General features: G+C 47.6%; 11 protein-coding genes across 11 annotated transcripts, besides 6 other annotated features; 7 read left to right on the top strand and 4 right to left on the bottom strand.

The window, feature by feature from the left end:
• Positions 1-57: 57 nt before the first annotated feature.
• On the top strand, positions 58-2,196 carry N7484_006622 (uncharacterized protein; the record flags this gene model as incomplete). Its single annotated transcript, XM_057117040.1, has 3 exons — positions 58-114; positions 168-893; positions 955-2,196. 3 exons carry the CDS (start codon positions 58-60, stop codon positions 2,194-2,196), a joined length of 2,025 nt encoding a protein of 674 aa, XP_056972923.1.
• A 1,047-nt stretch (positions 2,197-3,243) lies between these two features.
• N7484_006621 (putative oxidoreductase, 2OG-Fe(II) oxygenase family) lies at positions 3,244-4,414 on the top strand (the record flags this gene model as incomplete). Its single annotated transcript, XM_057117039.1, has 2 exons — positions 3,244-3,624; positions 3,713-4,414. 2 exons carry the CDS (start codon positions 3,244-3,246, stop codon positions 4,412-4,414), a joined length of 1,083 nt encoding a protein of 360 aa, XP_056972922.1.
• Positions 4,415-5,300: 886 nt separating this feature from the next.
• N7484_006620 (cytochrome P450 oxidoreductase) lies at positions 5,301-6,690 on the bottom strand (the record flags this gene model as incomplete). Its single annotated transcript, XM_057117038.1, has 5 exons — positions 5,301-5,768; positions 5,826-5,985; positions 6,048-6,332; positions 6,384-6,551; positions 6,677-6,690. 5 exons carry the CDS (start codon positions 6,688-6,690, stop codon positions 5,301-5,303), a joined length of 1,095 nt encoding a protein of 364 aa, XP_056972921.1.
• Positions 6,691-7,180: 490 nt separating this feature from the next.
• Positions 7,181-7,186: a sequence feature (Protein overlapping with rRNA (N7484_006619, KAJ5644112.1) was converted to a misc_feature.).
• Positions 7,187-7,504: 318 nt separating this feature from the next.
• Positions 7,505-7,664: a sequence feature (Protein overlapping with rRNA (N7484_006619, KAJ5644112.1) was converted to a misc_feature.).
• A 48-nt stretch (positions 7,665-7,712) lies between these two features.
• Positions 7,713-7,867: a sequence feature (Protein overlapping with rRNA (N7484_006619, KAJ5644112.1) was converted to a misc_feature.).
• Positions 7,868-7,939: 72 nt separating this feature from the next.
• Positions 7,940-8,184: a sequence feature (Protein overlapping with rRNA (N7484_006619, KAJ5644112.1) was converted to a misc_feature.).
• Positions 8,185-8,234: 50 nt separating this feature from the next.
• Positions 8,235-8,398: a sequence feature (Protein overlapping with rRNA (N7484_006619, KAJ5644112.1) was converted to a misc_feature.).
• A 60-nt stretch (positions 8,399-8,458) lies between these two features.
• Positions 8,459-8,496: a sequence feature (Protein overlapping with rRNA (N7484_006619, KAJ5644112.1) was converted to a misc_feature.).
• An 819-nt stretch (positions 8,497-9,315) lies between these two features.
• Positions 9,316-10,053, top strand: N7484_006618 (uncharacterized protein; the record flags this gene model as incomplete). Its single annotated transcript, XM_057117036.1, has 1 exon — positions 9,316-10,053. One exon carries the CDS (start codon positions 9,316-9,318, stop codon positions 10,051-10,053), a length of 738 nt encoding a protein of 245 aa, XP_056972919.1.
• Positions 10,054-11,698: 1,645 nt separating this feature from the next.
• N7484_006617 (NADPH--cytochrome P450 reductase) lies at positions 11,699-13,142 on the top strand (the record flags this gene model as incomplete). The annotated part of the gene is made up of 3 exons (XM_057117035.1): positions 11,699-11,951; positions 12,030-12,885; positions 12,941-13,142. Coding segments are annotated over 3 exons (1,311 nt in total), but the record flags the coding sequence as incomplete, so codon positions are not given.
• A 1,545-nt stretch (positions 13,143-14,687) lies between these two features.
• On the bottom strand, positions 14,688-17,435 carry N7484_006616 (ferric reductase family protein; the record flags this gene model as incomplete). The annotated part of the gene is made up of 8 exons (XM_057117034.1): positions 14,688-14,972; positions 15,019-15,090; positions 15,484-15,911; positions 15,974-16,552; positions 16,608-16,900; positions 16,960-16,979; positions 17,048-17,213; positions 17,245-17,435. 8 exons carry the CDS (start codon positions 17,433-17,435, stop codon positions 14,688-14,690), a joined length of 2,034 nt encoding a protein of 677 aa, XP_056972917.1.
• Positions 17,436-18,802: 1,367 nt separating this feature from the next.
• N7484_006615 (FTR1 family protein) lies at positions 18,803-20,101 on the bottom strand (the record flags this gene model as incomplete). Its single annotated transcript, XM_057117033.1, has 4 exons — positions 18,803-19,334; positions 19,392-19,837; positions 19,891-20,012; positions 20,071-20,101. The coding sequence occupies 4 exons, from the start codon at positions 20,099-20,101 to the stop codon at positions 18,803-18,805; spliced, it is 1,131 nt and encodes a 376-aa protein (XP_056972916.1).
• Positions 20,102-20,706: 605 nt separating this feature from the next.
• On the top strand, positions 20,707-22,542 carry N7484_006614 (Multicopper oxidase type 2; the record flags this gene model as incomplete). Its single annotated transcript, XM_057117032.1, has 1 exon — positions 20,707-22,542. One exon carries the CDS (start codon positions 20,707-20,709, stop codon positions 22,540-22,542), a length of 1,836 nt encoding a protein of 611 aa, XP_056972915.1.
• A 724-nt stretch (positions 22,543-23,266) lies between these two features.
• N7484_006613 (sedoheptulose-1-7-bisphosphatase) lies at positions 23,267-24,124 on the top strand (the record flags this gene model as incomplete). Its single annotated transcript, XM_057117031.1, has 1 exon — positions 23,267-24,124. The coding sequence occupies one exon, from the start codon at positions 23,267-23,269 to the stop codon at positions 24,122-24,124; it is 858 nt and encodes a 285-aa protein (XP_056972914.1).
• A 451-nt stretch (positions 24,125-24,575) lies between these two features.
• On the bottom strand, positions 24,576-25,556 carry N7484_006612 (RING-H2 finger protein; the record flags this gene model as incomplete). Its single annotated transcript, XM_057117030.1, has 1 exon — positions 24,576-25,556. The coding sequence occupies one exon, from the start codon at positions 25,554-25,556 to the stop codon at positions 24,576-24,578; it is 981 nt and encodes a 326-aa protein (XP_056972913.1).
• A 584-nt stretch (positions 25,557-26,140) lies between these two features.
• Positions 26,141-26,443, top strand: N7484_006611 (uncharacterized protein; the record flags this gene model as incomplete). The annotated part of the gene is made up of 1 exon (XM_057117029.1): positions 26,141-26,443. The coding sequence occupies one exon, from the start codon at positions 26,141-26,143 to the stop codon at positions 26,441-26,443; it is 303 nt and encodes a 100-aa protein (XP_056972912.1).
• Positions 26,444-26,665: the final 222 nt, after the last annotated feature.

Below are 26,665 nucleotides of genomic sequence, written 5' to 3'. Positions count from 1 at the left end.
TCCACTTCCAGTCCTCCCATCACCTACGCTAATCCTTCCATTTGATCAATAACAGTCATGGCTGACGAGGAGGAGCGCATTAAAGCTGAGAAGCTGGCCGCTGCCAAGAAAAGAGTATGTTCCATCTAATTGCCCGATGTCCATCTCTAACAAACAATGTTTTGTAGGTGGCCCAGCTCCAGAAACAGAAGAAAAAGGCCAATAAGAAGGCCTCGCCCGACACAGAAGCCCCTAAAGATACAGAGCCAATTAAGGCGCCCGAAGCTGCTGCGACCGAAGAGACTGCAGAGATAGCAGACAGCCCATCAGCAGATGCCCACCCCGCCGAGGAGAAGCCGCGGGAAGACGCCATCACAGAGACCAGCACGGAGCAGCCGACCGATGCGGAACCAGTAGCAGCTGAGCCAGAAGCGCAAGAAAAGCGCAACGAATCCACCGAGTCCTCAACGGAACCCATGCCTCCGGCGCCCGGCTCCCCAGACCCAGACGCAGAGCCACAACCAGCTCGACTGGATACCCCGCGAGCGGGCCACAGCCGCGCGCCATCCTTGTCAATCCAATCGAAGATGCGCTCGTCATCTTTCCGCAAGACGTCCGTGTCTCAAGGCAGTCACTCACCTTCTCCAATAAATCTTAAATCGCCCCCGCCATCACTACCGCCCCTGACTGGTGATGGAGATTCGGTGCACGAAGTGTTCCGGAAACAATCGACGCGGATTGAAGATCTGGAGAAGGATAATAAGCGCATGGAGAATGAGTTGAGTGAAACTACGGCGCGCTGGCGAAAGACAGAAGATCAACTAGAGGATCTTCGGGAAGCCAGCGTAGACGCTGTAGAGCTGCGAGAGAAATTGAAGGAGGCGGAGGAGAAGGTCGCTAGTATTGAGTCACTGGTATGGGCCTTTAAATATGCTGAACAGCGGAAGAAGACAATATGCTAATCGCTTGCCACAGAAGGAGGAAATTGCCTCGCTCCAACGACAAAACTCACAGCTTCAGTCCCGATCACACCGCAATAATTCCAGCGCTGTCCCTGGAAAATCAGAGTCACCTCCAGCTGACCTTGTGCGCCAGCTGGAGTCCAAATCGACTACAATTGAGGCTATGGAGCTAGAAATTTCGAACTTGCGGGCCCAAATAAACTCCCAGTCGACTTCTAACAGTGCGCATGAGACCCAGCTCGCGGCACTGGAAGAGAAGGTCGCCCAAGGCCAAAGTGCCCTTGAAAAGTCTCAAAGTGAGTTGGCAGACGCCAAGCAAGCGTTGACGCGGGCCTCGGAGAAAGCCGTGAAAGAAGGCGTGGACAAGACATCCACCGAGACCCTGATCAAGACCCTCGAGCGAGATATCGAGGGTCTCAAGAATGAAAAGACCGAGGCCGACAAGAAGATTGAAACGCTGGAGAAGAAACTTCAGGCCATGGGCAACCTGCACAAAGAATCAGAGACCCGTCATCAGACCAGGCTCCGCGAAAGCGAGAAATCTGAAAAGGAGACGGCTGTGCTCCGTAAGAAACTGGCCAGCATTGAGAATGAGAACCTCCGGCTCCGCGAGGAGCTTGATCGCATGAAGAAACGCGATGCTGGAGGAACAGATGACGACGCCTTAGACGAGCTTGAGGATGAAGAACGCCAGCGCCTCGAGCGCCGTATCCGTGAGTTGGAAGGCGAAATCTTCGACCTCCGCCGCGGGGTCTGGGAAGAAAGGCGCCATGAACTCACAGGTCAGCCTTTCTCCGATGAGAACCCTGAGCACTCCGCCGGTGATGCCGCAGCCAACGCCTTTGACGACGTTGATCTTGTCGGTGGCCGTCCGGACCACGCCCGCCGCCGTAGCATGGCACACCAGCAACAGCATTCCTCTTTCTCCACTGTACTATCAAGTGGTTTTGCCGCGTTCACAGGTGGCAGCAGCCCCAACCGCGCCCGCGCCGGCTCCTCTAACCCGCCTCACCCGCATGGTCCCGCAACGCGCGGTAGTCTAGAACTGCTTTCCGAAGAGAATCTGGAAGACGAGTTCGATGAAGCTGAGTTTAGACGTGCCCAGGCCGAAGAAGAAGCGCGCAAGCGTGTCGAATGGGTTCGTGAAATCAAGCGCAAGCTTCGCGACTGGAACTCCTGGCGCTTGGACTTGGTTGACAGTCGTGCTGGTGCTGCGGGTGCCGGCGTTGGAATGGGGGAGATCTTTGAAGTTTAGGGTTTTGTTTGTGTATGAACTTGGGCATGTGGTGGAAGCGGCGCTTTTTCAATGTTATATTATACCATCTTGTCTATCATACGGGATACCTGCAATGAAGGATTGTAAGCTATGACTACGTCCTTGAAGTATTGTCTGGCTATATAATGTGTCCAACAAGTCAAGTAGCCGAGGGATGCGAGTTTATTGTGAGTTTCTCCTCGATGAGGGTCCATTATACCTCGGTAGCGTGAGTCCCCGTCAACTGGTCCGCTTTCTGCACCCCACAATTGCCGTTCATATGACCTAGTTTTGTTCATATCCCCCGCATACTTTGAATTTGGTGACCAATCGAAGCCAATGAAGGTACCAAGCTAGGTCGAACAATGTAGATACCTCTTTTTGCACCGATGGAAGGTGTGTGATCAGTTCATCAAGCATATGCTTTAGTCAAAGAGAGTAGTGAGGGGTGTACAGGCCAAGGATGAGAAACCCCTTGAAAAGATATTATTTGAGAGCGAGGGAAGATGATATAGAAAGAAGAGAAGATTTGGTAATCGAAAATGCGAGGCATTTGTACTCGAAACTCGCGCCTTCCATATCTGGAGATGTCGTGCCTTCCTAAGATTGATCAATCGATCATGCCTTCCGTATTCGCCGTGAATATACGATGAGTCCAATGGGATCTTGATTGGAGTAATTCAACAGTTTTGTTTTCCACAGTTTGTAATTCTGTACCTCCATACTCCGACAGAGGTCATGCGATCCTCGAGTCCTCTACGGAGGGATTGTGCTTTAGTGATCAAAGATGCCAACATAACGAAGCTGACCCGTCCCTACTGTCTGTGAGAGCAGATTAGATCGGTAGACAATCTTGAGATTGAACATATTCAGTGTATTTACCGTATCTTCGCATGTCCACGCCATACGGACTCGTTCCTCGGTTACCCCATATACCCCCGCATTTCACAATATATAAGGTTAGGTACATGGTCTTCCAAAGTTGCGCCACCAAGTCTTAAGATCAAGTCCACAACAGTATTCAATAATTTCTATTCGAATATCAAAATGCAGCCCCAGGATTTGAGAGATCCCAGCATGAACTACCCCGACCTTCCACCCTTTCCCAACGACGTACCCACCGCTCCTCTCCTTCGGCTCTCTCTCGAAAGACTACTAGCAGGAGACAAAAAGGAGCTGGATTACCTCTTCAAAGCGTCCGTGGAAATCGGATTCTTCTACCTAGATTTCCAAGATTCTCAGCTCGGAACTTCCCTGCTCCAAGATGTCGACAAATTGTTCGGGGTAGGCAAAGAGCTTTTTGAACTCAGTTTGGAAGAGAAGAACAAGTATGACTTCAGCAAGCAGAACTCGTACTTTGGGTATAAAGCACAGGGTGTAGCACTGGTGGATAAGGAGGGGAATTTGGACCGAAACGAATTCTACAATGTGAGTCAAACAACCTTTTTTCTCTTGATATCATCTCAGACCCAAATCTCCCATCCAACGTTTTCCCACCAAAAATAACAATAAACAGGTTTCAAAAGATGATATTCTCGGTATCTCAGCAGAACTCCCAGCACCAAACCTCCTCCAACAGAACAGAAAGCCCATCGAATCCTTCATGCGCAACTCCCATATCGTTGTAACTCTAATCCTAACGATCCTCAACGACAAAATGGGCCTCCCACCAAACACACTACCAAACATGCACCGCCAGAACGCTCTTAGCGGCGATCAGGTCCGCTGGGTGAAAGCGCCGCCTCAACCCATGAACGACAGACGAGTCGCACTAGGCCAACACACTGATTTCGGCTCAGTTACAGTGCTACTCAACCGACTCGGGGGACTGCAAGTCCAAATGCCCGGAACCGACGACTGGATTTACGTACGTCCATTACCAGGGCACGCGATAATCAACCTCGGCGACGCAATGGTGAAATTCAGCAATGGACTCCTACGATCGAATATTCACCGCGTGAGCGCCCCACCTGGTGCGCAGGCCGAGTACACAAGGTATAGTCTTGTTTACTTTGCACGTCCTGAGGATGAGGTTATATTGCGGCGGTTAGAGGGGAAGCTGATTCCCCCATTGGAGAGAGACGAGATTGAAGAGGAGGTTAATAGTAAGGAGTGGATTATTCGGAGGGCTTTGGGGCCAAGGGTTAATCTTGGTCGGGCGGTTGACTTGGAGAAGTCGGCTGGAACGGAGGAGATTAGTCGGAGAATCAAGGTTTAATGTTTATTTTGATTGGGACGACTAATCTAGTGAAAAGTGAGAGGCCTCGCTTACATGCTATGCATGTGGTCATCCCTAATCTCTCTATCTATTTACCGACCTGAATGGATTCTATACAAACCGCAAGCCAAGATGCAAGAACGAACGTATTTGGTGGTATCTGGACTAGCAAAGTTCACATCACAACAATGGTCTCTCTATGAATGCTAGCTAGATCTCTGCTGCCAATTCGAGTCATTGATCTGCTGTTTCATATTACTCTAGAGTTCTCTTTGCCGACCAATTAGTCTGTGCGCAGAAGTAAGAGCTTACTTCATATTATTGCAGTTTTACATATGCATTTCATCCACAAAGTTGCTCCTTCAGACTGGTCAAAGTTCCTTCCTAAAGAGGAGCCTCACAGGTTATTACTTGAACCTTTAAGGCTTGAGCATATGCTCTATTCTGCATTTTGAAGGGTTGTATGATATGTTAACTAGGCGATGAGATTGACCACCAATCAGTAAAAGGTTCTCAGAAGAGCTGCGCGATTGTCATTGGGCAACACAAAGATCGATGATTCATATTCGACCCCACATAGTTATAATTGAAGTTCAACCTTTCTAAATAAATTATCAATCAAGCTAAGATTCACATGATGCCCGGCGCCTGAAGCAACCGGGAATCTCAGCCTTTGCCATAATGGCTGGATTCTGTTCAAACCTGGTCGACTTGGCAGGTTCAACGCCATGGTTGCGAACGGCTAACCAGGTATTAGTTGGGGTCGGACTAGGACTGAGTACAGGTTGCCTCATAATGCGTATCTATATAAAGATGGAAGACCAAGATCAGACCTACAGGTATACCAACATTCAGCAAAAACTTTCGAATAAAAGTGGTTGGAGACTCACGTAGGTCGCCACCGGAGACCCTCCTTCACAATGGCGTTGATAGAAGGCAGCTTCTCGAAGTCAGAGAACAGCGGCGCTCGCTCAGTCCCACACACGGCATAGATCTCCTCACGAGCCCTTTCCTGAAACTTGGGGTTCTTAGCCAAAGCCAGGATCAAAGTGAGGATCTGGTTCGCAGTGGTATCAGCGCCAGCCTCCATCAATTCACCAAAGAGGTTGTTGAGCCCCTGCTGACTCATTGGCCAACCGCCCTTGTTGTACTCATCCAGCTTCATATCGATCATGCATTCACGCTTGTCGCCGCGGGCACGGCGCTCTTCGACCAACTGGCGCCCTTTGCCCCAGATCGTGTCCATCTTCTCACGCATGCGGTAGGCACGCTTCTTCCATTTGCCGGGCAAATGCCACAAAGCAGGAATTGGATCCACTGGCGGGTTGGCACCGGGTTCGATTGCCTCGAGCCACTATTGCACTCAAGTTAGTGATCGTGATTTTGAAAACAGTGAAATTGGCCAAGATACCTCTTCGATCATTTCAGAGACATCCTTGAACCAGAAAGAGTCGAGGCTCTTGGCACGGAATTCCCAAGCCAGTACAGCGGCAACTGAGGACGCGTATAGTCTGGCGTAGGGGAAGAATTTCTTCGGTTCAGTCGCTAAGCGATTCATTAAAAGGACAGCTCTGGTCGACAAAAGTCAGTCACCTCATTACTCAAAGGGTCCAGTTTGAGAACAAAGACTCACTCGGCCTCCTGGACACTGAAATGTTTCTCATCAAGTAATTTTGGATTGAGGTTTCTAGTCACAACTGTCCGCTTTTCACGCCATGCAGGACTCTGGCATTCCATAGTCATATAATTGCCGCGAGTGATGAAGAGCGGGACGATGTTAGGCGGTCTATCGGAGTAGATGCTGCCTTTTTTATCGATCAATTCGTGAACAGCTTTGCGATCGCATATAACAATGATCGTTCCTGATCCCACTTTGAGGGAATATATCTTGCCGTATTGGTGTGACCATTCCATGAATCTAAATCGCAATTAGCCCTGCCATTGAGAACAAGATCATGCGGATGTTTACTTTTTGCCTAGGCCCGTGGAGGGAACATCCAGCATATTCCCAAGAATCGGCACGGTCGGCGGCCCTGGTGGTAGTCGTGGGTCGCGTTTCCCGACCTTGAGCAATCGGTAAATGCCATAGAGAAGGAGCAGCCCGGCTGCGCTGAGAATGGTCTTTGATGATAGAATGCTTGACGTTGTGTTTGATTGACCACCATGAGGCGTAAGTGCTATCAATCATCAAAAAGCGAGCGGAAGACAGCGCTATAAGGGGTAGCTCATTGTCATTGGCGATTAGTCATGATCCCCAGATACTCCCAAAGTTCCATGTTCAAGGGTTGTGGGGATTTGGAAGTTATGCAGTGTAGTTGTCGAGATGCCCCGAAGATCGACCGAGACATTGCACCAGAGTTGATCCGAGGGTCCATACGTCCGAATGCATAAGGTCTAAACCCATATGTCATCCTGAACTCAACGGGCCATGTCCATAGTACAGTAGTGGTAAGACTCAATACTTACAGTGGTTTACAGGTGGTTCCGCGCGAACACACTGCGTCGATACAATGGTAGAAGAGACAGGGTTGCAGTGAAGCTAGCGAACTGGTCTTGAGAGTGTGGGGCTTTTCTTGCATATAATAATTCCAGAACTGACCAATCAGAGCTAGAACGCATGTCGAACTCGAGTCAGGAGTATAGCAAAAGAGAAAAAAAAACATACAACAGTTAGGATTCGCATGTGGTCACCCACCATACTACTAACTAACCGGCGTGTGGCTTAAGTACGGCTGAGCGGACGGGAAGCCCTGTTCTCCACACCCTATGGTCGTATGTGATAGTCTCTACTTAGGGGTGATATATATTGTGCAATGAAAAGGGGAACAAATATACAAGGGCAAAAAGCGATCAATGATATGATCAATAGCACAGGTAAAACCACTGATTTGCTGCTTAATTTCATATACCGTATAGCTATAGAAAAACCCAAAACAAACAGTCTAGGAGGAGTGTTGATGTCTAGTTATTCTCCCGGCAGCACCTACTCCGATCATTCCCACTGTTGGAGAATCTTCAAGCTTCTCTCACAGTCCTTCATAATAATGTCCACGTGTTCCTGACTGCGGGGCTTGAATAAAACTTGATAAGGCAACGGGCCATGGGCGATACCTTCCTTATAAGCTTCCGGGTCGGGGTGCAGCATCGGGAATCGGTCGAGCAGTTGCTATTCGCCTTGCTGAGTTGGGCGCCGCTTGGCTTGCACTAAGTGATTTGAATCTTAAGGGCCTTGAAGAGACAAAGAGCAAATGTAAGGGTATGGATGTGCATTGTAGCGGATGACAGCTGACAGCGTCAGGTGTCACATACAACACAAAAGTGGTCCTAACACGGGTCGACGCTAGTAAAAATGACCAGATCGAAGACTGGATTGCAGCAACAGTTCGCGACTTCGGCGTTTGGATGGCGCCGCTAACGTTGCTGGCATCGCAGAGGGTGACGGCAAAACAACCTGTGCGACGGTTGTAAGCCATATCGATGCATGACTAAGTAAGTCCAGCATTCTGAGACTAACCTCTTTCACAGAAAACAGAAGATTGGGACAAAATGCTCGACGTGAATATCAGGGGAGTCATGTTCTGTATGCGAGCTCAGCTTCCCCATCTGCCCCGTCCCGGCGGTGCGATTGTCAATGTTTCGAGCACCTCTGGCCTCCGCGGTCTCCCACATAATGCTGCATACGCGACCAGCAAATTTGGCGTGATAGGGCTGACAGAGTCTGCCGCTGGAGAGTTTGGTCAATATGGTACTCGCGTGAATGCGTTGCTCCCGTAAGTCAAATATCTCATTTATCAGTTGTGTTGTTGCTAATACCGTGAAGTGGTCCAATAGACATTCCCATATTCCGCGACGGTGAAGCCAAGGGTCTTTTCAGTTCAGAAATGACTAGCCAAGCCACATGCCTGGGTCGTATGGGAAATCCGGATGAAATTGCTAAGGTGCTTTGTTTCCTTCTCACCGATGATGCTTCTTATGTAACTGGAGGTACGTGTGGAGTACTCTTGACCTATATCGAGGATTTTCATTTAACTGACAACGTTTCAGCACACTGGACTGTTGATGGAGGATACAGTGCATGCTAAATGCCTAAGAGAAAGTAGCAACTTTTATACGAAGACGTATTCTGAAGTTTTTTGCGTGCATTATTCCACCAAATGTCAGCCGTCTATCACAGTAAGAATCTCACTAAAGACCTAGCATTCGCTAAGTATTGTCTTCAATTTATCTCAAATTACTTATCATAATTTGCCACATTTCAACTTCCAAGGGGTTAAGTTAAGTGACCTAAGATGTAAATCTATCGTTACATTTACTGTGAAGGTCATAACTGTGAAGGTCATAACTGTGAAGGTCATAACTGTGAAGGTCATAAAAATGATACATTTACATTCAGGGAGTAGCCAGAGTATTCGAAGTAGAAAAAGGTGCATACAGTACAGGATGGATCGAATTCAGTTTCACCACTTTGCTCTCATAGAATCTATCCCGAATCCTAGGCTATTCACTATAACCCGTTTTAGTCCTAAGTATATATCTACGTAATATAGTAGCCTAGCGGGAATAAACCGATATATAGAGTATTATATCCTTATTTAAGTAGAAAACGATAAAGGGTCTAGACGTAGCTATATAAAGGCCTCTTATAGATTCCTTGGGTTAGAAAAGAGAAGTCACAAAGATGGTATTTGAATCGGTGATGTCCGAGTTTTGGATCATTGATGTCATGGACTGAGCTTGTCTTTGCCCCTACAGATAAGAAGCAACTACCTCCAGGAATTGAGTTCCAACGTAAAATATCTTTTAAATCACTTTTTGTCTTGTCCATTAAGCAGGGAGCAGACTCGATATTTCCCTCCATCCAACTTTGCGAGCCGAGTCAACTTCGGTCGCGAATTCCATCCATGAAGCCTCTCGGCCTCGTTGCGTTGCTCTACCTCATAGCCCCTTCTAACTGCTGGCCCAAAATCAAAGACCAAATCAGCCTGCAATGGGCGATCTGCGATATGAATCCTCATACTGTGTTAACGAAGCTGAATGCAGTGGGACACAATCCAGAAAAGCTTGACCCGATCACATATTATGATACTACTCTCCCGGTGTACACACAGCAGGGACTCATGTTCCGGACCAAAATTCGCGGTGACCGGCAGATCTCGGTAGTAAAGGCCCATTTGCCAACACCAGAATCTAATGTGCGCCACTACGCAAAAGACTGTCGATGGGATAGGTACGGCAATGAGACGACGTTTGTGTGTAAGCGGCAAGCTTTCTTAAATACAAATCATATCTGGAGCACAAAGCAGAAGCAGTTGGCGGAAGAGTTCCAGAGCAATATCGCCTGGGAAAGCCTTGTTAGCTACGGCCCCTACCTAAATCCCAAGTGGAAGACGTTGCGCATCGATGGGTATAGGGCCGTTTTTGATGACGTAACCGTTCAGTCCCTGCACCTCATGGAGCTGGAAGTCAAAGTACATCGCACAGAGGGGGATAGAGTCTATCAGGCTATTACGGAGCATCTCATCACGCGAGGAGTAGTGTTATGTGCCCGACAGGAGTCTAAGACGATGCGGCTGTTTCGCATAATATGGGGCGCTGCAACACAAGACGAGTCGCGGGATGTCTGTACCCACGATCTCTAGCTAGGAAAACCCGAGCATCCAAAGAAATCTCTCCATCAGAGCGTTGGAGTATAGCCTCCTTGAAATCCTAAGCTTATGCTATCGACAAATCTACCAGTTAAGTATAGGAAGCCAGATCACAATACCTCTCTCGGTCCTATTATAGTTCAGAGAAATGATTGTTCTTATATTCCCGAGGGGAGACCTACGGTCATGTTCTATGTATTTAACACCCAAGCCCACACTAGGAATTAATTATTATTAATAGACATTTACGTTTTGACGCGATTTAATAGCGAATTATTCACGAACGTATCTTTCAATGGTCAGTCAGTAAGTCAAGTGTTATGGCGCGGCCTGATTACTGTGAAATCCCATGTTGATATACTCCTACATAAGGGCGTAACGGCCCTAATCACAGGCCGAAGAGGTTCCAATCTATAGTTGGCACACTCACTTAGCTATGGTTAACAGATTGGAATCCGATGTCTGGCCTGGTAGCCAGATTGGGGAGATCCCCATTCTGTTTGCCTTGTTTGTAGGTTCGACATTATAGAACCCCGAAAGCCATACAAACGTAATACCGGGGCTATTTTTGTACTAATATTTACGAATATACTGGAATACTGCCAAGGAAAGAAATCAGGGGTAAAGTAACTGTAATAGGCATAGCGTGTTTTGAAAGAGGGTTCGAGAAAGAATCTCTGTGTAAGTGGTGAAACTGATTTCGATCCATTTTGTAAAGAAGTGTAGCTTGCAATATCGCGAATAATGTGAGATACTCCTAGAGAAACCAAATAAACGGAATGCGGAGGGAAATGAACCCAGGGATCTCGAGAACCAGGGATTTGAATGAAAGTTGAGTGGTTAACAACATAACTTACAACATAAATTGTTAAGTGGAGTAATTTCGTTGCTCCATCTGGGCGTTTACCTACATACCTTGGTCCGCTTGTGGGCCATTAGCTTCTTCAGTTGCACGATAGGCGGTGGGACCTTGGCCGTGATTATTTGCATCAAAATACATAGCGAAGTGGCCGCAGCCGCCACCGACGTGCCCAGCCCACAATTGCAAACTTCGGCAACTAACACCAAGCCAATGAGGAAATTGGCCCGAAGATGAAGCGAAACCCGAAAAAATGACCAATGCTGAACATGCAGAGGCATTCTAATGCTAGTTTGAAAGCACTATGCAAGTTCTATTTAACCTCGCTGGTAACATTGGTCAGGGTAACCCTCATTTTTTAGTATATTCAACTCGGCATACAGAGCAACTGTCGGTTGTCGACGAATGCTGAATTTGGGAGTTCGAAGGAATGGCTTTTCAGGGGAAAGACAACAGGACCAAAGACTTCATGAGTTGTCCATGCTTGGGTGCTTTCTTGTTGACTTCAACAACGAACGGCCAAATCTGATCCACAAGTTTCCTTTTTTCAGCTTCATCATGTAGATCTACCCCAGTGATTTCCAGTAGTAACCCAGGCTGAAATTTGCCTTGGCCAATCACGACAGCACCTGTGATTGCTGGATGGCGTGTTGTCAGGGCACCTTCCATGTCTACGGGATTCAGCTTTTCCCCATTTGACAGAATAAGAACATCGTCAGCTCGCCCAACGGGTTGCCAGTGATTGGCCTTCGTTGGGTGTGGGGAGGTCTCTTGTAAGCCATTCCATTCGGTACAACGCCCTTCGCCGACCGAGGAGAAGGCGATGATGGAAGTGGGACGCAGGAAGAAGATTTTCTGGCATGGAAGTCATGTGGGACTCTCTCAAGAACGTCATGCACCTTCACGAGCAAGAAGAGAAGTTTGAACCGAATTTTCTCCGTTATTGAGAAGACAGCTGCGGCCGAGTCCATATTTCTAGGAGAGAGGTGCCAAGGGGAGCTCATGAAGACCTCTACGGAATACGGTCCCCAAAGTCCGTACGTTGCGAAGGTCTTGGAGTCCAAGGAACTTTTCGAATCTCCGGACTGAAACTGCCTCCATATCGATATAGATCTCCGTGGCTCAGGACTAGTCTATGAAACAGGCGATCACGTTGCAGTCTGGCATTCGAATTCCGACATTGAGGTCGATCGCTTTCTTCGCGTTTTTGGTCTGGTAGAGAAGCGACTGACAGTGATCCATATGTCAGCTTTTGACTCTGTCAAACACCTACCATGCCCATCACCAACAACATACGAAGCAGCTCTGAGGTACTACATGGAGATCTGTGGTCCAGTTTCGCGGCAGTTTCTTGCTGTACTAGCTGCTTTTGCACCGGATGGTATTCAGAAAAACACATTGCTTGAACTAAGCAAAAACAAAGACACATTCCGAGAGGAAATTGGCAGCAGGTTTTTAAACCTGGCCCAGCTTATCGAGTCAATCAGCCCAGAGCATCCGGTCTGTCCGATTCCCTTTGAAGTTCCTCTCGAAGGTGTTCGTGCACTGCAGCCGCGATACTATTCTATCTCGTCTTCATCTTTAGTGCAAAAAGATTCCATTTCCCTGACCACAGCTGTTGAGTCCGTCAACGTGGCGCAACACGATTTCAAAGGAGTAGCGTCCAATTATCTGCTGGCTATCAAGCGCATGCAGAATGGAGAGCAGCCAAACAAAACAGAAAGCTCTTATACGATAACCGGGCCTCGACAAAAATACAATATAAGCCTCCCAATCCACATCCGACATTCAAGTTTCAAATTACCGCACGATGCTACTCGACCGATTGTGATGATTGGACCTGGAACGGGTGTCGCTCCCTTCCGGGCATTCGTGCAAGAGAGAATAAAGCAGGCAGAGTCTGGTACAGAAATTGGAGATATGATTCTATTCTTTGGTTGTCGCAAGGAGCAAGAAGATTTCATCCAGTACTGTACAATGATATTATAAAACTCGACTGACAGCAATTTAGAAATATAAGAGTATTCTTGGTGACAAGTTCCAAATATACACTGCATTTTCTCGGCAGACCCCTCATGAGAAGGTGTATGTTCAGCAGCGGCTAGCGGAGAACGAGAAGAGTCTCCGGTCGCTAGTACTAGATCATAAAGGATATATTTATATCTGCGGCTCTGGGCGTATGGCTCGTGAGGTGCAAAGTACCCTTGGTGAGCTTCTTCATTAACCATTGTGCAGTGGAGAAGCAACAATACAGCAATTGAAGTCTGCTGCACGATATCAAGTGAGTGAAACCATATTTAGCTAAATATCAGTCTGCCGTAGTGCTAACCGTTTGATAGGAGGACGTATGGTGAGAGATTATAGTGTGTATTCAGGAATATCTATTGAAAGTTCTGCTCTCATCGAGAGAAATAAAAGTAGTCAACCGCCAATCTGAGCGTATTGCTGGCTTCATACCTAAAATAATCAAAAAGATTACAGGATCTAGAGTCTGGACAGAAGGGGAAAGGAGAGAGACTATAAAGCGCAGAAACCGATCAACTTTGGGTTTTAACTTTGGGTTGGAAGGTTCCATATATCAGCCCTGTAGTGGCTTGGTCCATGGTCATTTAAATACATTGTTACATTCGATGAGTGAAATGGATTCTTTTAGGTACAACAATTGGAGGTCAAGGAATGCATGCATCTCATCAATATATGTTTGCCTACTAGTTCCGGTGATTTGGCTTGATATCCAAGTGACCATTGAAGGAATGACCTGTGCACCTCTTCCTTGTCTACCATCGGCTTGATTTCGGCAAGCAGCGACTGGAATGAACTCGATGAAACAAACCGTTCAAATCCATCGGCAGTGGTGGCTCTAAAGAAAATAAGAAGAAAAAAAAAAAGGAAACAGGTCAGCGCTTGTAATCTTCCTTTCGTCGAAACTGTGTACATACTGCAGCCACATTGTTAGCATTTTATCGTCCCTACATTCCTCGAGAAGACCACAGCTTTGAAGCAGCCCATCCGCCAGCCCCTTCTGACCAGCCACAAAGCTTCGCAGCTTATCGAGGACATCTCCACGCTGATTTGACTCTTTCACCTAGAAATGATGGACGGCTACATGGCTAGTAGTCGAGTCGCGATCAGGGTCATCATCACGCTTGAGCCAGCCTCCAGCCCAGTCATAGTGGCGGAGATCATAATCAGGGCTCGCAAGACCTTGTTGATGTCGAAGCAGCGCATCTGCATTAACTTTGGCCATCTCTTCTTTGAAAATATCAGTTGAGACATGGCCGAGAAAGAATCCGATTGGATGGGTGTAGCCCTACAGGCCCCAGTAGTATGAGTCACCAAGGGGCTCTGTTGCGGATACACCACAAGGGGCCACTAAGCGGTCCTTCCACTGTTATCCATATGTGTCACGTTTTCGTGTTTTCGTTCGAGGGAAAGGGGGAATACCAATGGAAGGGCTCCATCGCGTCCAACAACGCGTGCAACAACGAAAAACTTGGGACAGCTCATTGTGTTCCTGACATTGGATATTGGATGATAAGAGTGATGAATGGAAGAGCGTACTGTATTATATCTTCGACGAAATGACATGCCATCATCGTGGACCAATTTCGGTCTAATTTCGGTTCCACCTCATCCGTAAAATGCGGGGATTGAAGTCGACGTACATACAAAGCGAAACTTGGGAAGTCTCACACACTGCGAGCTATTCACATCTTGTTTATTCTGCACCTGAATGATTGATAGGATTCAACGGACAGTATTGAGCTACTTATTGTACCCGAGTCAACTCAGTAATGTGCCAGGGAACAACAAATTCCTTGTAATAGTCATACAAAGCATCAATGCACCCCTTGAAGCCAGGCTTCTTCTCAAATTCCTCATGGTGAGCCTGGGAGCGAGAGTCAGCTTTTATTCCACCTTGTAAAATGGCCCGCGAACTCACATCGACAGACTTCCAATTAATCAGCAGCAACTGGTCTTCGGGGTACTCCATCAGAGGCGAAATGAAATAGCCATCACATCCAGATTCTTCATCTAGGATACCAGACACCACCTTGTTGAAAATTTTTGCGAGTAGTATCTCAGGCCTCTCAACATACAATGTTCCATATTAATGCGCATGCCGAGAAAATCTTCTGATTTTCCGAAAGGACTTCGGTCAGATTCTCGCACTATTCTTTACGTATACCAAAATGTCTCTTGTATGAATGTTATGCATGAGAGTTATGTCAGACATCGGCCTATCCTCGGACAATTTGCCCCGGTCATCTACAGCCTATCTCACTAAATTAGCAAGACCCCGCCACTTCGCAACGTCTATAGAGCTTATCAAGCATTTGCAAAGTCTCAACGCTGAAATATTACCATCAGCCGACAACCAACTCTACAACACAGGCCGTTGCAGCCCAAGAAGACAAGGACACATGAATCTTTGGGGATGATTGGCTCTAAAAGTCTGTCTCTGACTAATGGGGCTGTTAAGATCAACTATTCACTATTTTACCATGCAAATTCCTGCATCACAATATTAGTCATGTTCTATGGTCTGGCTTTTCTCAACTTACCTCAGTGTAAAGTGTGACTGATAACCCATCATCACGAATGTCATCGTTGACGGCATTTCGTATCGTGCTGATAAGGTCGCTAGGACCACAAGCGCCGACGATGACACGATCATCCGAGTTGCCGCCTTTTGTGGCCGCGGCTTCGATGAGACTTCCAATATCTGGGCGCCCAGGTCGGAATTCACTGATTGAGGGCAATTTTGCCGTCACTTTTTGCAAAGTGCTCTTCTCAAGGTCATGAGCTGAAACGGCTCGAGAACTTTCTACTAGAGATAAGTTTCCATCCACAGAAACCTTTTCTGAGAGTGGGCCTGAGGTCAGAGATGATAGCCTGGTAATATCGGTCGGGCGAGTGATATGGATGAGTACATTCACTTCCGGATGAGACTGAAGTTGCTTCAGCTCTTGGGCGAACCATTCGAGACTATCTACGGATAATAGTCAGACTATGTTGAACCAACCGTCGTTTCAATATCAAAGTACAACCTACCGTGGTTCCTTACTACCCAGATGAAATCGATTGACTTGATCACCGGAGTGTTTGACTCAATCAAGTCCAACACAACGGAAAATGTGAAGCTAGCACCACTGCCACCGGCGACAAGAACGACCTTGTCAAAGTTCCTAAAATTAGGGACTTGGCCATATGGGCCGTCCACGGAGCAGCGTAAAGACATGCCCGGTGCTTGCTGGGCAGCTCTATACAAATCCCGTGTAAACCCACCATACACTCGAATCACGAACTCTGAGGGGGTCGAAGAAAGGAGAGTAAATGGATGGCTTTCGACCCAGCGGATGGCGGGAACCCACAAGAAGGCATGGGAACCAGGACTGGAGTGCACGCGACGACTGAGCTTTACCCGAAGAGCCTCATTAGGTAAAGCTGTCACGGTGGCATAATTTCCAAAGAAGTTCCACATTATCTTTGCGCCCCGGATGAGGCGATCCATGACCCAAAGACAGGCCGTGAAGATCACGATGATCACGGTTGAGCTTGAGAATTCCGGACGATGCATCCCGACAGTAATCATAATCAAGATGAACATGTACAGATGTAACATGTAGAAGACTATAGATATGTCATTAGTATTGAGTGTAAAGAAGTAATCTGGTGAATATCTCACGTTCATAATGTCTGCGCATGGAGTAGGTGATAGTTGAAAATCCAACAATTACCATAGCAAGACCTGCAATAGCACCGGCATAATTCTTCCTCTTCTCCATCTTCTTCAGCTTTCCGGTTTCTGACCACGTAGATAGGTACACTACAGCGTGCAGGACACTTGTGAAGATGCAGGTGTAACCGGCAACCTTGTGGAGCGGGCGAAGCTTCTCATAGGATTTCGCAGTCAATATTGCGAGAGGCGTATTCTTTAACGCCAGAAAGACCAAAAGTACCAGATTCGCGACTGAAATCCTATCGATAAATATTTGTCAATACCGAACGGGAGAAGTGAAAGGCGTCTAAGTACAAACCAGCCGAATCGCTTAGCAATCTACAAATCCGAGAACCCGTCAGCAAAGAATATACAGAAGCCACAACATGATTTTGTTTTTCACTTACATATGTCACTTCGGTAAGGTCAACATTGGTCAGGGCAAGAATTAGATTGATAGCCCAATAGATGATATACAGAATAGACCGATCGGTTCTTAGTCCCATCGTTGAGCTGGCGAGAAAGCGGCGAGCTTGCCTATTGCATATAAGAAACGTGTGTTTAATACTGAGCCTGTAGGAGTAGAGGAATGGATTCAAAATACCTATACTTCCGAGTTAACGCAGGATACCTCCTTCTTGGGCCATAGTGAAAGTGAATCACACTTAACCAGTGGTACATAGCAAATAGACACATAATCGAGCCGATAGCAATGGCAAAGTATTCATTGCTCCACTCATTATTAGATTGGCGCAATCTCTTTGCAGCAGCCTTTGTGGCTTTGGATTCACTCATGGTAGCATTTGGATATTAAGTGTTAAGCATGAAAGGAAAATCTCTACTGAGTACGATCGGCTCTCCCCGACTACTGGGAGGAGCACAGTTATCAATCAGCCACCCCACCGAAGAGATTTGCAGCGAGGGCCAAGAGCGAGAACTCGGATCAAGGCAGACCTTCAAAGCTGCCAATTCGGTATCTCTCCGTTGATTAAGATCCACACTGAGCAAAATGGTGTCATATATGAGTTACTGCCGCATAATATGCCAAGATGCCAAGATGATTTTTAGATCGAGATTGGAAATAGAGCCGGAAGATCATCTTGGAAATTACTCTTCCAACGATCTGATAGGGGAACCGTTGGAAATTCGCCGTTGGGCATTGAAACCTGGGCATTCAACAGTACTTAATTTTTCACCCTATAGATCAGACATCGATCAGTGGTGGCTTGTAGTTTTAAGAGACTTTAACGGAGTACTAAGCACATGGATGATAAAATCAGCGAAAAAGAATGTGTCGTGCGCCAAAGAAACTAGTTGGGGCAAGTATGGTAAAGTCTAATTTTTTTTATCTAATCAGAATCAAAATCAATCAGATAAAAAAAAGCCCGTGACAGCTGATTCAAATTTTCTTCTGTGCGTCATTTTCAAGGAGTTCCATAGAAGATTAGGTTCCGTGGGAAACTCGAAGCCGAATAGGAATAGACCTCGGGAATGGCGGTAATGATCCTGAGAGCCAAACCAGAGCGTTCCAGCTCGGAAGCTAACCTCTAAAAGGGAACATGTGAGACAGATCATGCACTTCCCAAGTAACGGTAGTGTATCAGGGTAAAACCAAGCGAGACCCGCTCGATACGGAAGTCAATCCACCTCGGCATTTCAAGGTTCCAGTTTACGTGATCTACCGGAGCACGCTAGCCAATGGCTGACGTTGGCGAAGCCACCGAATCAAACTTTTTCGCATATCAGATTTCGTCGAATTCGTTTTATGATAAGATTATCAATCTAAAATACTAGCGTGATACGAGTGTGGAACCAGCAGATGCTTGAGTTTTACCAAGAAAAATTGGCGCCCCACCGTACGCTCAGGTAACAGAGGGACAGGGACCACGGACCACGGGTTAAAGAATATTAGGGTGAATGGGTCCTCAAATTCTTTTCTGAAACCTTGAGAGTGAGGGATTGATATGCAGCTCCCCCGCTTGTGAAATACGTTACAACGTGGTGTGGGAAACAATGCTGCCAACTCAGCCCTGGGAATTTTCCTCTTCTTCCAGCCTCTCGTACATATTCTCGAATGGCAACTGATATGTTTATTTTGATTGGAAACTTCTTCCATATTGACCCGTTCAATACCAGGAACTGTGCGCCCTAACTGATTAATTCTAAAGAGCTATAAGAGCAGCCTCCGCACGCTTTTCCGGCACGGGGCCTGTTGTCTCAACCGGTGTCACCGGTGCCACCGGGTCCTCATAGGGACGGCGCAAAATGAAGGCTCTGACCTTGGCCTTTCTCCGTTTGATGCTGTTCATGGCTGGGTCAATGACGGGAATAGCTCCACGCCTCTCACGGTAGAACATCAACGAGTAGCCAATCATCACGCAAATCCAGTAAAGGTTGTAGGAGATCACGGAGCCGTAGTCGGCTGAATTGGTCCAACCGAGAAGGGCGTTGAAGATACCCCAACCGCCACCACCTCCTATCTCTGGGTTGCAGCAGTTCACATGCCAGACACTCTTTCGAATATCGTAGGATCCGGCACCAGAGCCAGTCTCGGACGCGTCGCCTCCGATAATATGGTTCCAAGCGTTGTTTTCAAAGTACCAAACACCTCGAGAGAATAGGCCACCTGCCACAAGATAGAGAAAGCAAGTAGAGATAATCAAGAATATCTGCATTGAGGTCTCTCGTCCACCTCTATAAGAACATGCCAAGGTTAGCTCTGTATATTTTTATCGACGGGGATGCACGAACCGGTAGATAGCATAGCCCACTGCAACACCAGCCAAAAGACCACAGAAGACAGCCAATGGGAAAGAAGTAGCAGGAAGTCCCAATCCCACGCCACCTACATAGACAACGCATTCAAGACCCTCACGGAGAACGGTGATGAATGGGAGAATGAACATGGCGTATTTCTCCAACCATCTCTTGACCCGACCCTTCTTTGTCTCAGTAGGGTTCTTCTCATGATCAAGGGCCTTAGCAAGCTTGACGCGCCATTTCTCTTGAAGCTTAGACACGCGCAGGAGGGCAGCTCCCATTATGGTGATGATAATCGATGCGATAATTCCCAGAACACCTTCCCAAATGTCCTCGGTGCTAGAGAAAGTGTCTGTTCCAAGAGTGTAGAAAGCACCGATCATACCCGCGCCCACCGCTAAACAGATCAATAAGCCTGCAGCGATTCCCAGCCAGACCTGTCGCTGTTAGCACATCAAGTCGCATGAAATTGAGGAGAGGTTCCGCATACTTGTTTTACCAATCGTTTATATGTCGGGCGATCATCATTGTACAGCGACTGCTTCAAGAAGGCCAGTAGAACCGACACAACGACTGTCGTTTCGAGACATTCTCGGAAACAAATGAAAAAGACTAAATTGGACAGAAAGATTTAGCGACTGCGTCGAAAAATGGGAGCATTGAGTCTTACCGGTGACCGCGAAAACTTGGTTATTGCCCATGTTGCCTGATGTGCTTTTGACAGCCCAAGGCTAGGAAGAGAAGTGATTCAAGAATTCAACAAAACGAGAAGTAGCCGGCTTGTTATGGTCCCATGGGGTCCGGTAATCGAACTAGACGTAATTTTGAAAAATACGCGGACCCGGTATCATGCTTGGCGTAAGCTTTTTCATTAGCCTTTCGCCTGATGATTCGCCGTGGTGGAGATTTCATACCAACGACCACGGGCTCCTACTCAAGCTCCACTCAAGTCATGAAACTGAGCCGCCAGAAGCGATAGCAGGCGTGCTCGATTGCCCCATCCGACACGAGAATAACGAGGCTAGCTATGCGAGCCGACCCAATGGAACTCTGATTGACTCACACGTGAACCCGCATTGGCCTTTTCCAAGGTTCATCTGATTAGGGCACGGAAGATTGGAAAGATCGGCCAACCCGGGCGGGGTTTTGACTTTCTCGTTAGTACCGGGATTTTGGTCTTGACTAAAAAGGGTTCGTGTTTTTTTGCTAATCAATCTTTCGCTTTTCTGACGGGCCCGAGGCCTCTTTCATTATTTTGACGGGATTTCCTTCACCTTTACCCCTTGGCGAACACGTCAAACACAACATGGCTGTTCTACAAAGCCTATTGTTATGGCTTATGGCAGTCCTGCCTTTTGCGCAGTACTGCCAGGCGAAGACAGTGACTCTGGATTTCAATGTCTCATGGGTCAATGTGAACCCCGACGGTCTTCATGAGCGCAAGGTGGTGGGTGTTAACGGCCAGTGGCCTCTGCCCGTCATTGAGGTAGACAAGGGTGATCGCTTAGTTGTCAATATGTACAACGGGTTGGGCGACAAGGACACTACCATCCATTGGCATGGCATGTTCCAGAATGGGACCAACAACATGGATGGTCCGTCAATGGTTACCCAGTGTCCAGTCCCTCCTGGTTCCTCGATCACCTATAATTTCACTATTCCGCAAAATGGCACTTACTGGTACCATTGTCACACTGATGCCTGTTACCCGGATGGATATCGCCAAGCTTTGATTGTGCACGATAATCAGTCATACTTCAACGATATGTATGATGAAGAATATACCGTGACCATGAGTGATTGGTACCACGAGCTTGTTGAGGATATTCCGTTTATCCGTGTTGAAAACCCTACTGGGGCCGAGCCTGTTCCGGATTCCTTCCTCTTCAATGATACCGTGAGCGCCACGAATATCCCCGTCGAAGCAGGAAAGACATATCTACTGCGATTGATCAATATCGGTGCCTTTGTGGCGCAGTATTTCTACATCGAGGATCACACTTTTCGGATTGTTGAAATTGATGGCGTGTATGTTGACGAACAAGAGGCCGACATTCTCTATATCGCCGTGGCGCAACGTTATTCTATCTTGGTTACCATGAAAAACTCGACGGACAAAAATTATCCAATCGTGACCGTTGCCGACTCCGAGTTATTAGATACGATTTCGCCCACCCTTAAGCTCAACCAGACCAACTGGCTTGAGTACAATAGCAGTGCGGCTCACCCTCAGGCTGTGATGACGGTAGACACTGCCTCCGACCTTGTTCCATACGATGACTTCAAGCTTGTTCCCCACGACCGGATGGCTCTTCTCCCGGACCCGGACATGACCATCGAGGTCGATGTCATTATGGCTAACCTGGATAATGGTGCGGGATACGCATTTTTCAACAATATTTCCTACACGAAGCCAAAGGTCCCAACATTATACTCAGTCCTTACATCCGGGGACTTCTCCACCAATGCCGAGGTTTACGGCGAATACACACACCCGTTCATTCTAGAGCATAACGCCGTCATTGAGGTGATCCTCAACAACCAGGACACGGGTTCCCACCCCTTCCACTTACACGGCCACAACTTCCAAGTCGTCAGCCGCACTCCCTCTTACGGTGCTTCTTTCTACGACTTCGCTGAGGGCGACCCAGTCGCTTATAATGCTACCGAAAACCCCTCCAGTAGTTTTCCGAAATACCCTGCTCGTCGAGACACCTTCGTCGCACCTCCACAGGGCAACTTTGTTATCCGGTTCGTGGCCGATAACCCGGGTGTTTGGTTCTTCCACTGCCACATCGACTGGCACTTGCAGCAGGGCTTGGCAATGTCATTTATCGAAGCGCCCGAGGAGCTTCAAAAGCAGATGTCGTTGACCGACAACGAAATCAATATCTGCAAGACTGCTGACGTCTCATACGAAGGCAACGCCGCGGCTAACACCGTAAATCTGCTTGACCTCACTGGTCAAAACAAGCAGCTCCCGTGGCTGCCCGCTGGATTCACAGCAAAGGGTATCGTCGCGATGGTCTTTTCCTGCGTGTCTGCCTTTATGGGTATGGCTTTCATCACTGTATATGGCCTGTCTGGTATCGAATCCAAGAAGCAGGAGACTGCTGTAGTCGCCGAGCAGAATACTCTGTGATTTCGAAACTACTGGTCTATGATTGATCATGATGTATTTCGAGCCTTTATTTAATTGATTGTTGGACCACCTACAAGATTAATTGATTTATGATTGTTCAATTCTCGCGGGGCCCTTTCGATTCATCATGATGCTAATGTTGTATTCTGACCGACTTGACACCACGGCCTTGCTTGTTGAGATTGCGGTATCAAAAATTTTCGATATCAAGTCACCAGTGTAACAAAATGGCAAGACCAGCGTTCCGTGTCGACTGGACTGACCCAGCAATCGCAAAGGTAAAAGCAACTGTGTCGAATGGAATCGTGGGGAATTGAAGATACTATCCCACTTGTGTCAGTCTTGGGTGTATCATAGACAGCGGTTTCAAAGAAGCCGTTAGTATGTTCAGCCGGTTGATATCTCGCCTCAAATTTCTACGGTTGACGAATAAGGGTTTCGGTGTGTAGTGTAGATAGTTCACCGTCTGGGTACCTAGGATGAAACAAGACAGGCCGACATCCAAAATTACTTGAACAGACATTCATTGACAAGAGAAATGCTGAAAGGTCATCGAGGCATCCATTGATTCGCATTTCAGAAAGACAGGAATGTTGAACGCGACAAATTGTTTTCTTTGAATATGGCTAGGTGGGGCAATGAGCTATCCAAAGAGCCCCACCAAACCAACTTCCAAGTCAACGTCATTGAACAATCCGAGCTGATTTCCCACCAACAACTCACAATGGCTGACTTCAAAGACCTTTTAATGCCACACGGCCGCACGGAATTATGCAATTCCGTGCTACCGGGACTTCTAGACTGCATCGCTGACATCGCAAAGTCACTACGTCAGTCACAGCACGTCTCCCTGGCGGGAACCACAAACACATTCGGCGATGGCCAGTTGAACGTCGACATCGCAGCAGAGAACCTTCTCCGAGCAACACTTGCCAAGTGTCCCTCTGTCTTGACGGCGAGCAGTGAAGAAGAGCCAATCGAGCGACCTGCTCGCGACGGCGAAGACGCGGAGAATGTTCCCGCCGGCTCAGAAAAGTACACTGTCGCCTTTGACCCGCTAGACGGAAGTTCTATCATTGCACCCAATTGGACCGTGGGAACTATTATCGGTATCTGGGACGGAAGCTCGGCAATTCATCAGAAGCCTTCAGAGAAACAAATCGCTTCCATCTTGGGCGTCTTTGGACCCCGTACCACTGCCATCGTTGCGCTGAAGGTCCCCGGTGGCAAGCCCCAATGTCTGGAGATTGGCATTGGAGAATCGGGACAGAACCACGAGATCATTCGGTCCGATGTCAAACTCGCAGACGCGCCTTTCAAGACTCGCTACTTTGCTCCAGCCAATCTTCGCGCTGCCGCTGAGAGTCCGGCTTACATGGGCCTGATTACGCAGTACGTGGAGAAGAAGTATACCCTTCGGTATAGTGGCGGATTGGTACCCGATGTAGTGCACGCCCTTGTGAAGGGTCACGGCGTGTATTTGTCGCCTGTGACTGGTGCGAGTGAGGCGAAGCTACGCCGCTTGTATGAGCTGTTCCCTGTTGCACTGGTGGTGGAATGTGCTGGGGGAAAGGGCTATTGATCCTTCTAATGGAGAGGATATTTTGAGTCGACCATTGGAGAATTGCGATGAGAGAGCGGGTTTGATCTGTGGAACGGCCGAGGAAGTTGAGATTGTGAAAAAGGCGCTGCTTGGTCAGTAAGAATTCGGAGTTTTCAGGCGGGAAAATCAAATTAGACTTAGAAGTGAAGGACATCATAATTGAGGATTGTTTTTCTTTGCTTCTTTTCTTTCATTTTACGATCGGTCTCTCAAGAGCCATATCAATCATAAAAGAGATAATCTAGACGGTTTTCAGAGATTATGGTTAGAGGCTTGAGATGAGGTACGTCTCCCTTTCTACTAGAATGAACATCCAAAGTGAAAGATATAAAATGCAAAAATAATGTATTGACAGCGTTCTATGTTCAAAACCAAGCTTGATAAAGAAGGGGAGAAAAAACAACTCTAACTTACCTTAGACTATGATTGCCTACCGAACCTGTTGACGGCAAGAAGGACAGGTATTAGATCGACGAAACCATGGTTCAATGCAGGTAGCATGGAAAGACCAGTGCGAGCAAGGTAGAAGCATCACCTCGTCCCCTACCTTAATATCCTCCTGGCAAATAACACAAGCCGCATCCTCGGAGTCGATCATGGTCTGGGTGACAATTGGACGGGTCAGCCGGCTAAGGACCTCTTGAGGCACCGCAGCCTGTTCGCCTATTGAATAGACAGGCTCGTATATGTAAGACACTGGGGCTTCATGCCGACCATGCCGACCATGCCGACCATGCCGAGGTGCTACGGCTCCGTGTCGGCCTCCATGGCGATGACCCGGAGTCCCGATTCGAGCCGATTGTCGAGGTGCATGGTGAGCCACTGGAGCTTCATGGCGAGCATGGCGAGCAGCAGTTGGACGTCGGTCTCCGGGTTGGTGATGACCTGGAGTTGCTTGTCGGGAAGTGTGTCGAGGTGTACGGTGAGCCACTGGAGCCTCCTGGTGAGCTAGGGTTGCATGTCGGGATGTATGTCGGGAAGTGTGTCGAGGGGCATGGTGGCCAACTGGAACTTCACGATGAGGTGTATGCGTCGTGAGTGGAGGCGCATGTTGAGCTCCGGGGGTTGCGTGTCGGCTTGTACGTCGAGGCGCAGGGGTTTCATGTCGATGAGCTGGGCCTCCATGCTCCGGAGCCGAAGTTGCATGCGGAGTTGTTCCGTCCGATACGCTGCCCATCATAGGGACAATCCAATCACGCAAGGTTGCCCGGCGTTCATCAGGTGCCGACACAACTCGATCCAGCAGTCTTGGTGGTAGACTGATAGCTCCGGTTCGCCGCTGGAGGCCTTCTTCCAGAAGTTCGCGCACTTCCTCGGCGACATCAGGCGTGCTCACGTATAGTCGTGCAACCAGGTCATTGATTTCGGCAATATCAGGGGTGTGACGGGCTGTATGACGATGTCGAGGCATTTCATAGATACTTGACGTTAGCAAACAAATTCAAAGTTAGGTGAGTGATATGGAGTGTGGACTTGAGCAGTACTTCAAAAACGTAGATGATGTAAATAATGGAGTCCAAAAGCCACGAGACTTAGCGACTTCTTATAATTACTGAACATTACAATCATGTTTTGGTTGCGTTGTTTCTTTGAATGGATGTTCTCTTTGAGCTAAAATAGACATACACACCCCTCGATCTTATGAGTAATCATGAAACGAGTATCATGACTTGATCATAGGAACTAGATACATTTGATTCGTCCACATGTTCTATTTTGAGAAGAATCATTACATTCACATGAAACAATTGCAACAAGATCAATGAGAGCACAAAGACTCAAAGAGGATGCCCTGCCAGGCTTTGCAATCGAGACTACATGACAATATAGACAAAGACCTCTATGAAGAACCTGCCCTCCAGGGGTGGTCTCGGGCTCACAAAGGAAATTAACAACCTATTTATCTCCCTTGGCCTATGCGGAATTACATTGAACCCCTTTCAACCAAGCATCAACAAATTCTGTTCTTCTGCATGTCAATTTCGCCTCTTCACCATGTCAACCCGTCATGCAGCACAGGATCGATCTCGCTTAATTCAAGAGGCTATCGACAACCTTTTTGCAGAATTTGGAGCCACAGTGGGGAATCTAGACCGGACCGCACAGAATCTACATCAAGCAGAGGAGAATTATGTCTTTCAAGTCCTCCGCGATTATGAGAATGGAACATTTCCAAACGGCAGAGTAATTTTAGCCCACGACGGTGAGTTCATTGTTCTGAAATCCCACGAAGACCCCTCCCTCCTGACGCAACAGGCCCTATCTCAGAGAACGAAATCAACCCCTCGGATATACTGATTGATCTTCAAACCTATCAAACTTGGCGGTTGAACCCCTCTGATCATTTACCACGCAAGCCTCTATATGACGTGGTCAATGTCTCCGAGGATGAGAACTGCAGCTGTTCTATATGTTGCGAGCCTGTAAGTCCTTGTGTGGAGGTTATTATACTTCCGTGTGGACATTGGTTCGAGTGGTGCTGCATTCAGGCATGGTTTGAGCGAAGCTTTACTTGTCCTA

The sequence above is a fragment of the Penicillium longicatenatum genome (genome assembly GCF_028827895.1).
Source record: "Penicillium longicatenatum strain IBT 33135 chromosome Unknown contig_3_segment0_segment0, whole genome shotgun sequence".
NCBI classification, from domain to species: domain Eukaryota; kingdom Fungi; phylum Ascomycota; class Eurotiomycetes; order Eurotiales; family Aspergillaceae; genus Penicillium; species Penicillium longicatenatum.
This window is presented reverse-complemented; position numbering and strand designations above follow the sequence as displayed.